This window comes from Emys orbicularis, chromosome 1, assembly GCF_028017835.1.
Source record: "Emys orbicularis isolate rEmyOrb1 chromosome 1, rEmyOrb1.hap1, whole genome shotgun sequence".
In the NCBI taxonomy this organism is placed as follows: Eukaryota; Metazoa; Chordata; order Testudines; family Emydidae; genus Emys; species Emys orbicularis.
Genome location: NC_088683.1, coordinates 91,761,550 through 91,771,790, shown reverse-complemented (window position 1 = coordinate 91,771,790; position 10,241 = coordinate 91,761,550). Strand labels below are relative to the sequence as shown.

At 47.7% G+C, this 10,241-nt stretch overlaps 1 protein-coding gene across 1 annotated transcript; it reads right to left on the bottom strand.

The window, feature by feature from the left end:
- Positions 1 to 57: 57 nt before the first annotated feature.
- ARHGDIB (Rho GDP dissociation inhibitor beta) lies at positions 58 to 9,588 on the bottom strand. The gene is made up of 6 exons (XM_065404568.1): positions 9,360 to 9,588; positions 5,051 to 5,239; positions 4,318 to 4,401; positions 3,128 to 3,204; positions 1,405 to 1,468; positions 58 to 822 (listed from the first exon to the last, which is right to left on the bottom strand). Exons 1-6 carry the CDS (start codon positions 9,505 to 9,507, stop codon positions 623 to 625), a joined length of 762 nt encoding a protein of 253 aa, XP_065260640.1. The 5' UTR covers positions 9,508 to 9,588; the 3' UTR covers positions 58 to 622.
- Positions 9,589 to 10,241: the final 653 nt, after the last annotated feature.

The following is a 10,241-nucleotide window of genomic DNA, read 5'->3' as shown; positions in this document are numbered from 1 at the left end:
GTGTGAAAGGCGGAGTGAGGAGACATGTTCCATAAAAGAATGAGAGCCTCACTCAGAAGGGAAGAAAGAAACTGACTTTATTCTTGGGACACTGACGTCTTTACATGTCATGGCAGCTAATTGAATCTCCTTGACTGGTTTTGCCTTTTGGGCACCAGACAAGGATAAGAGGACCATAATGGGATCAGCCTTTTACAGTGAGCACAAGGCAGAAATAACACCGTGGAGGACCATTTCGGGGGGCAATTCGCCCTGCCATGAGAGTTGTAGAGCTGGCAAGATGATTGTGTTCCCTCAAAAAGGCACTTCAGAGACCTGATTTGGAGCAAAAGAGGGACCAGCAGGGAGAGGGATTTTTCCCAATTTAACCCCTCATGTGTCACGACAGCTCTGGGTGGGTTATTTTCAGTGTAGCTGCAGGAAATGCAGAGGCTGTCCGTGGGCCAGTGCAAAGACCTGCTTTTAACAGAATCTCCTGTGGCAGGAAGGAACAAGGGTTAGGAGGGTTCTGGAATCCCTTTGTGGCAGTAGGGGGCAGCATGGTGTGCGGGTCCAGGGCGTGGCACTCCTGGTGACTAGTGCGGTAGGCAGGGGAAGGAGGGAGAAGGCAGCTTGCGTGACCTCACTCTGTCCACTCCTTCTTAATGGACAGATTCCACTCCCAGGTGAGATGGTCATGCTTGTCATCATCAGTGAAGAAGGACTTGTTGTGATAGGTGCCCCGAGCCAGCATGCCCTTGGGTGCTTCCTCAATAGGTGTCAGGAATTCGTACTCCTCCGGCCGTGGCCCATAGCTGCCAACCATGAACGTAGCTTTATCCACTAGGAGTAAACAATCCACAGGGGAAGAGCCCATGAGGAGGGAAGTAAACAAGAAGAGGAAAAGCTGGATTCATGAGTACGGATCACACAGGAACTGAGGCAGGCATGAGGGGGAGAGGGCAGAGGCAGGGAGCGGACAGACTCACTGAATGAAACGATGCGAGATTTTGTGCAGAGGTCTATATATAGAATCTATGTGTGGAATGAGGATCTCCCTCGGGACAGCCCGAGCGGGGCTGTGTGTGTACAAAAGGAAGAGGGCTCTTTATACGATTGGAAGCTCTGTGGGGTAGCGCAGAAAAAGGCCATTTTTGCCTGTGTCCGTTGAATGCTCTGTATAGAATGGGAAATTCTGAGAGGGTGAGGAGGGCAGGCTATGTATATAATGGAAACCTGTGTGATGAGTGGTGTACCCATGACTGTTTCTATGTCTGTGGAAGGCTCAGTGTAGGATGAGAGCCTTTGGAAGGGGCTCTTTGATCTGGGAGATCTCTCTATAGGATGGGAGAATCTGTGTGCAGGGTTGGGAGTGCACGTGAGGGATGGTGTGTTTGGGAGGAGAGGGGGTTCTCTCTTACTCACCCTTCACCCCTGTCCGGTAGGTATGCTGCACATATTTCAATCCAGACACAATGTCCCTATTTACCTGCAAGAGGAAGTGATCATGGATGAGACTAATGAGGAGGGTCTCAGTGCAATCTCTGCTGCTCTCCTCCCCTCAACCACACACAGACATTCTTGTCCCAGCTCCCCCATGCCACTACTCTCCTCCTTCCCTGTGCTGGACAGGGCGGGACAGGCCTCAGGGCCCAACATGGAGCAGACATTGCTGAGGGAAGCCCTGGCATTTCTCAATAGCCAGAGATGAGTTTTCACACAACCTGGATACTTCTGTTTCTCTAATGTGCATCAGAGCTCCTCTTCTCCTTGCCCAAGCCCCACAGGTTAACCAGTCTCTCAGGAGGCACTGCAGAGAGGATTGGGGGAAGGCTGAATGCAGGAGAAGCGCAAGGTTCACAGTTGAGCATTCCCATGTTAAACCCCAGAGCCAGCTGACTGGAGTCATGCATTCTGCACAAAGAGATGTGGAAAGTCTAGGGTAAGACTAACTGAGCTCACTCCTTCACCTCTAGGGCTGAAGGAGACTGGGATCACTGAAGGGGTGGCAAGCTCATTCCCAGGATATGGAGGGAGATGGTTTGACTAGTTAGTTAGCTAGTGTAGGCACAGCCCCAGTAATCTCAATATTCCTCAGGAGAGTCACAGCCTGGCTGCATCCCTTGCTTCTCACAGTCTGGACACACTGTGCATTATTAAATCTGAAAACACAGCATGCTCCTTCACATCCCAGGGTTCAGTTTGCTGTGCCTACAGTGATCCCAATCCTGGCCAGCCCTGGGAGCCGGAGAGAGAGTTAAGATAACTAGTCTGGCCCTATCCCATCAGCAAGGGTGGGAAATTTAAGGAAACATTTCCTAGCATAAAGAAGGCTTGGGTGTCACTCTGGGGGTGCCTTTATCTCTAGGCCTGTGTGCAATAGAGCTGCGTGAAAATGGTGGAAAATTTGTCCACATTAACGTTTTCACTCTTTCAGTTCAGGTGATTGAACATCTCTCAAATTTTGCTTTTCTGCAAAATGCAGCTAATTTTGTAACAAAAACTTGTAAAGATTAATGTGTCTGCTTTGCATGTCACCTTGCTCTTTGAATGCACCCCATTTTCAACAGGAAACAGGTGAAAATGGCATGAAACGCTGTTGACATTTTTGGCAATGTGAAACCATTTGGGAGGGCATAACACAATGCAGAAAATCTCAGATTCTGTGTAGTTTTGTCTTTTGCTGCAACTATTTTACCCACCGCTAGGTGTTTGGGAAGCCCAGCAACACTCAGCAGATCAGCTTCACAGGGCTTCATGGGAAGCTTTTTTTTCCAGCTTTGGTTTGTGTGGAATCAAATTTTGCTTTGAGTCCCAAAAACTGAAAGCAAAATTCAGTCACAGCTACTGAGTTTCACATAATGACATGGATGAACCATTTCCAAGCATGAATTTTGACTGGTTTCCATGCAACCTTTAGTTCACCACCTGCTTCATCAGGTTCACACAACAGGCTTACAAAGGTTAGTAAACCTTTAGGTGCACCTTTAGGTGGTTTGTAACAATACCCAAAATCAGTTAAGTTTTACATGGTTCAGAGCATCATTTCCAACATTTTGCTCAGCTCTAGTTATCTGTGATGACTGGCTGGTAGCTGGAGTGAGCACTGAGCAACCTATGGGAAGCGACCAGAGGGAAAGTGACTCACTTTGAAGTGGATCTTAACTCTGTATTCAACTCCTTCCTTTAGTACAAATGTCTCTTTCTTCAGTGCCGCAACGTCCCCTGTAGAGAGAGAATCAGACAGATAGTTAGTACTGCCACAAAGAGAAGAAACCAGACTCTCTTCCAGGGAATGGATGTGCCCTCCCATCATCTTTTTCTATAGCGCACCTGTGAAATGTGTATGCAGGTGTGTATATGCAAGCTTCTTTATGAGTGTGCGTAATACATACAGGTGCGTGCATATCCGTGTGTGTACGCAGGTATGTGCATGCATACACATACATGCTCCTCTTCATACACAAAAACAGAGCATGCTTGTGTATATACATTCATGTGCACGCTTGTGTGTGTGTGCACATGCATTCTCAAGAGGCATGTGTGTGTGTGCAGATACACTAATGAGAGGCACACATGTGTATGCAGTTGTGTTTTGCCCTCCTGTTACTCCAGTGAACCAGGTGCATAGCATGGCCCCCATGCACGTTAGCTGTTTCACTCATGTGGAGTCCCTGGTTCCAGTAAGAGGGAGTGGAGGCTGGGCATGTCTCGGCTGGAAACAGTGCTTAAGATGAATGGCTTTGCACAGTGGGCTGCACAGTGTTTAAGATGAATGGCTTTGCAATGCTGTACGTGCATGCTGGGGATTTCAGTTGAACAGGAAGTATCACTGCCTTGCCAGTCCTGACTTCCTCTCTCTGATAAGAAGCCCATATAAGGTGAAGCATGACTCTCTCATCATGTCCCCTGAAGCCGGAAGTGCAAGGTTGCTTGACACTGCAGTTTCAACATGGCCTGTTACTCTAACATGTACTTATATCTTGTGCTGGTAGGAGCTAGCTAGGTAGAAATCAGAACACGTGCCTTTCCCTTTGTACAGGGAACTCTAAGACTTGCAATTCTTAGAGATTTCCAAGATCTTCTGCAGAGGAGTTGAAGATGGAGACCACAGACATATGTTTTTATTACTTCTAACCTTCTTTTTACTATAATTGTACTTTAAATAAGAAACTAGGCCCGAGATCTCCATAGGGAATATTCCCCTAGGGTTTACCTCACTTTACACAGCACCAACTTCAAATAGGAAACAGGGCTCTGGAATTATCCCTAGACTTGAAATTTGGGCTGGACCACTGATCATTCCCATATGTGACAAAGGAAGGAGTCTTCACCTACCAGTAAGGTCCATGGTGATTGGTCCTGGAGCAGTATCACATACCAGGGTGAGCCGTGTGACTACCACGTTGGGAGCTGTTGGGTCTGTAGGATTGGAAAGAGGAGGCCAATTGGCTTGCAAAATCAAAGTGGAGGGAGGGAGAGGCATTAAGGGTCCCTTCCTCATCTCCCTGTTTAACGATTGCTCTGTCATCTAATGTGGAATAATGACTGGGTCCTCTTAGGAAAACAGAACCATGCACCTCGCCCAATGGGAAACATTCCATAAGCCACATCCCACTACCCCTCTAGAAGAGACCATCAGGAACATACCTTCCACCACATGACGCTGCCCTAGCAAGAACTAACCCAGGCATAGCTGCCACCTTGGGTCCCTCCAAGCAGGATTCCCGCTTGGGCACATACCTGAGACCACAAACCTCTTTCTCAGTAGGAACTCTCTCAGGCATGCATGCATGCCTCCACAAGCCTTGGCCCCATCCCAGACACCCCTAGCCACAGACCTGACATTATAGACCCTATCTCCATTTGAGTCCACCCACCCCAGTCAGGCATATATCTGGTAGCTTGCTCCTATACCGCAGCAAGACCAATGCATATATCTACTGGACCCTCCCCATTGGGGACAACTTCAATCCTTCCCCACAATGCATGCCACCATAGTGTCCTCCCACAACCAGGACTGGACACACACTGTATTTCTCTATAAGCCTTTTCCATCAGAGATCCATACCTGCCACCACAGGCCCATCCCCCAGCAGGGATTTCTTGTACTTAGCAAGGCTTTCATCATCCTTGTCCAGCTCCTGCAGCTCCTGAAGCGATTTCTGGGGTGGGGGCTTGTAGTTGAGTTTGCCGTCCACTTCATCGTCCTCTTCCTCTACATGTAGGTCTGGGGTTTTCTCAGTCATGGTCTCTTGGCCTGAGGAGGGCAATACAGCCAGTCAGTGCAGGACAAAGCAGGTGGGTACAGCTTGGCGGGTATTTGTTCTCTGGAGAAAGCAACTTAGTCTCCAGGGTTGTCAGTCAGACACCTGGCACCATAGGTGCTGGAACTAGGGGTGCTCACGGTGCTGCAGCTCCCACTGGCTTGCAGTGGTTTCTATCATATACAGGGTTTACAGTTTGGTTCCATGGGTCTCAGCACCCCCACTATACAAATTGTCCCAGCCCTGCTGCCTTGCACCTAGGGTGACCAGACAGCAAGTGTGAAAAATCAGGACAGGGGGTGGGGGGTAAGAGGAGCCTATATAAGAAAAAGACCCAAAAATCGGGACTGTCCCTATAAAATCGGGACATCTGGTCACCCTACTTGCACCAGCACCACATTCAATGTTGTAACCTAATGCCAAAGCAAAATGCTCAGAAATCTGTTGCTTGAGGGTTGAATTAGTCTGTTGTTGTGTTTCTGTATTTTCAGTTAGATATGCTTCCCCCCTTGTCTTTCTTTCTTGTCCCCCACCTTTTGTGGGGCCTCCAGGAGTGAGAAAACAACTTAGGTGGAAACTATGACATTTTGCAACAAGCCACCTTGTGCAATCCCAGCACAGCCCTACAATAACTAGGGCAAGCAGCCCCAGCACTGATCAATGACTTCACATTAAAAGCCACTGTCACATATAGAAGCATGGAGGGAAATAAGGAAAAGGTTTAATTTTCCTGCTTCTAATGGGTTATAAATAACACTTAGAAACACAGAATGTACAAGGAGATAAAATACCTGATAATGACTCTCTTAACTGAACAGATTAAATAAACCCTCTTTGCTCAAGAAAATGAATCCTACTAAATCCAGCTGCACATGCCCCAGACTTTCTCTGCTGCACACCCTTGAAAATAGCTCACTTCATGCAATGACAGGGTCCACTTCCTGTGCAGGAAGGAAATGTGTGGTCTGTTCCTATGACAACACTTGCCCCAGCTGCAGATCTGCTCTGAGCAGTAGCATTTCAACCATAAGACATCGCAGAGGCAAGAGGAAGTGAGAACTAAAGTCAATGAGCAGTTGTCTCAGCATGGGCTTAGACAGGAGCTGCTCACTGGATTTCCTCTTCCATGAGGACAATGGCAGGTTCTTTCCCCCATGGAATCCTGGGATTATCACAGATTTCCAGAGCCACTTCTTCAGTTGGTATAAATCAGTGCAGCTGCACTGAAGTCACCCGTTGGAAGAATGAACCTGCTTTGGTGGCTGCACAGAAAGAAGTAAAGAGAGAGAGAAAAAGTGGAGGGAGGATGAGGAGATAGGTGGATGGATGGAGAATGGATGGCCAAAAGGAGAGAATGAGGTAGAGAAGGGGATGAATGGCTGGAATAAGGAAGGAAAGGTTGAGCGGTTGAGTAGATAGGACTGTAGGTTCTGCCTTAATGAATCAGATGACTGGTCCATCTAGTCTGGTATATGGTAGTGGCCAATTTTTGATGCTTCTGAGAAAGGTTTAAAAAAACCCAGCCACAATCCCATTGGCAATGGTGGATACTGCACATCGACCCAATCATTCTTTGCTGTGTGACGGTTTTGTTTGATTTGTTCTATGTATAGTGGTCATTCATTTTAGTGACTGACCATTCATTCTTGTGTCATGGGATAATATGAAAGGGGGAATTGATACACTTCCACTTTACCCTTAGTTATTTTAAATTTCTCTATCAATTTCCCTCTAATTCTTCTCTCTAGGTAGGTAAGCCTAGTGTTTGCCCACTCACTCAATGGGTATGTTGATGATAATGACATATTTCACTCATTAAATTAAAATGACTCTCCTGGGATGAGTTTGTGAGTAGAACTGCGCAAGGCTGAATCGCACCCAGCTTGGCAGCTTCAGACATTATCCCAGTCCTGGTGAGACTGATGGAAAAACTCCAGGAGGAGCATGTTGGCAGATGCCTTTGGTGGCGTAAAGGTGATAGATACATAGACTGACTAAAGAGCCAAGGAACAGACAGATTTGGTCATGCCTTCCAATGGATAATACATATTCTATGAGACTGCATTACAATTAAACCTTTGCGTGAGTCTGGCGCTAATGTGGAGAAGCCAGTGGGGAGAAAAGGAAATGTGAGACAGCCCTATAGATGAGGAGAGAGGTCAAATCTTCCCATTGGTGACTTCATTGCAACTGCCCTGATTTACACCAACTGAAAAATTGGTTCTGGGAGTCTGCATTCCATGGTGAAAGAACCTGAGATTGTCCTCATAGAAGAGGAAAACTAGGCCTGTTCCAGGATCCTATGGGAAAAAATCTGATTGATCCCCCAGCTTCAGCATGAAGAATGCATGACGAAGCCCTGAAACTTTTGATCATTCCCCCACCATCTTGTCCGCCTGACCTCTCCACTCCTCACTCCCTCCATGAGGGTCTTTATGATCTATCAGAGAGGGAGACACAGAGGGAGAAGGAGAAAAAGACACTGATAGAGGGAAAGGGAGGGAGGTGGAGAACAGAGATTTTGTCCTGGAATGTCTGGTTACTCCCCTGGTTACTCCCTCAGATCTTCCTCCTGCTTTGCCCAGGGCTGAGGCACTTTCCATCAGAACTAGTGCAGAGGGCTCCCCTTCTCAGGAATTCCTCTGGGTGCCCTAAACCTCCCAGAGATCTTGGCAACCCATTGGGCAAGCTGGAATGGCAGACTACCCAATTACCTAGTGAACCAAAGGGATAGGGCTCTGGCTAGTCCCCCCTGGAATGGATACCGTCCTGGCTCATTCATATGCCTACGCTGCTGCTCCCTACTATGTGGAGTAGGTCAGACCCATGCCTGAGTCTAGGGTTCAAGGTCCCAGTCCTGCTCTCTGCAAAACTCCCATTAATTTCAGTAGGAAAGGAAGGGCCTTCTATGCACGTGCGTGCTAACTCACTACTGTCATCTACAAAATGGAATACATCAGAGCTTCTCCTGGACACCTCAGCTTCCTCCACCTTGTTTGTTAGTGCATACGGATGTGGTTTGCCTCACTGGCCCAGCAGGAAGGGTAATGCTCCTGTGGCTCTTCAGATATATTGTCTATACACTGAATGGCCACTTTTACAATGAAAAAAATAAAATTAACCCTTAAAACACTTTTGGAAAGAAATTAAAGATTTGTTTCCTACCATGAACGCTTTCTCTGGCCCTACCCACTCGCACAGATTCTTAGGCCCTCCCTGTGCCCCTGCCCTGCCCCTGGACACCTCCCTCTTTTCACGCACTAGATTTCAAATTGTGTCTGTGAGGACCGGGGGCTTGTCTCTGGCCATGGGGGAGAAACAACGAGCCAGGGAGCCCCTGCCAGAAAGTGAAAGCTTCAAAAGGCAAAGAGCAAAAACACCATAATCATTGGTACCAGCCACCCACTTTGGCAGAGTCCCAGGGCTGAACGGGCAGGGGAGGTTGAAGCTTCAGAAGCGCTCGCTGTAGGTCAGAGGGAGCCATGCTGACAGGAGGCAGCAGGCAGAGAAAGACCTTACTGCCGCTCCCTGTGCTGTATGGTATCTGCCCTGGGCATAAATAGGGGGCATCAGCCATTTAACAAGTGCTTCTTAAGAGCATCAAACTCACATAAAACGTAACCCCCAAATATAGGGCTTATCTACGCAAGAACGAGGATTTGGCAGAGGGAATGCATTGGAATTTTCCATGATGCAGGGTAAACTACTTCCTCTCCCAGCCCCACCCCCCAGGGATGAAAGGTAAAATACCCCATTGCCTGAGCAGGCCTCTTGGGAAAGCAAAGCAAAGCAAAGCATTATTTACCAAGGAGCCTGGGCAGGAGACAACTCCCACCCCCCCTCCAATCCTTCACAAGCATTTCCCAGGCTCACTGACAGCGCAGTGCACAGCCATCTCCCTTTTCTCCTCCTCACAGCTGTCTAACTTCCCTTTCTGGTGCAGCCAGGACCATCCTCTTTGCATTTCAGACCCTTTCCTATTATAAAGCTGTGCAAATCAATCCCCCCCCCCCCCCCCCCCCCCGCCGCAGGGAACAGCTCAAATTGTGGTAGCACAGTGAGAAGGCTCTTTCCCATCTCCCCCTCCCCCGAGTTATCTGCATTTATACTCACTGGCTGGCGTCTGCGTCCGGGGTCCCTCTCTGCTCTCTGCGCTCAGTTTTGAGTTTTGGCAGTTAGAGCAGGAAGGAAGTTGAAGAAAAAAAAAAAGCGCCCACACTTCAAGAGGAAGCCCTGAGCTAGCTGCAGAGTCACTGCTCATGCTGCAGTGCTCACTTTATCTGGATCCTCCTACATCTTGATCAACTGGGTCTGAGCAGCATCCTTTCCCATGAACAGCCTGTGTGTGTGTGTGTGTGTGTGCGCGTGCATGTCATTGTGTGCTTGTATGTGTTCGAAGATGGGTGTTTTGTATATTACTGTGTACCTCTGGGTAAATCTGTGTGGATATGGGAATATATTTTTGCATGCATTTGTGTTCATATGTGGGAGCATGTACTCCAGTCCTGATTCTTATCTCAGATTAGTTTTCCGCCGGCGTAGCTCCATTGATTTCAACAGGGTTATTCCTGGTGTGTGGGGGGAGGGTGTAGATATGGGTGTGCATTACAGAGGCACCCCCATCTTCCCCAAATTTAAGGATGTGTTTAGTTTTCCACTTAAAGCAGGGTGTGAATCCCTAAATTAAGCATGATCACTCACAGGAATCAATTATCCTCAAACATGAACAACCTCAAGAAGGAGAAACTTTGATTTTCTAGGTGCTTTTCACACTCTTTAGAGCCTGCTTTTCAGACATGTAGCAGTTTTTAAACCATTTCCTCTTTGAAATGTCAATAGAGATTCTGTCTTTCTATTCCAACCCAGAACATCCTCACCAAGTGCACATCTAATGACTCACACTCACACGCCAAACTTTCCTCTGACCTCATACTTTTCCAGATACAAATACAGTAACACATTAAAGACTTAACCCCTCCAGGTATATTTACAGGT

Bases quoted from the DNA above. Each gene is read 5' to 3' on its own strand.
- ARHGDIB (XM_065404568.1), bottom strand. From the start codon at position 9,507: ATGAGCAGTGACTCTGCAGCTAGCTCAGGGCTTCCTCTTGAAGTGTGG. The intron at 5,240-9,359 runs GTGAGTATAAAT...TGCCCTCCTCAG, and splicing joins CCGGACGCAGACGCCAGCCA to GCCAAGAGACCATGACTGAG. The intron at 3,205-4,317 runs GTAGGTGAAGAC...CTCTCTCTACAG, and splicing joins AATCACCATGGACCTTACTG to GGGACGTTGCGGCACTGAAG.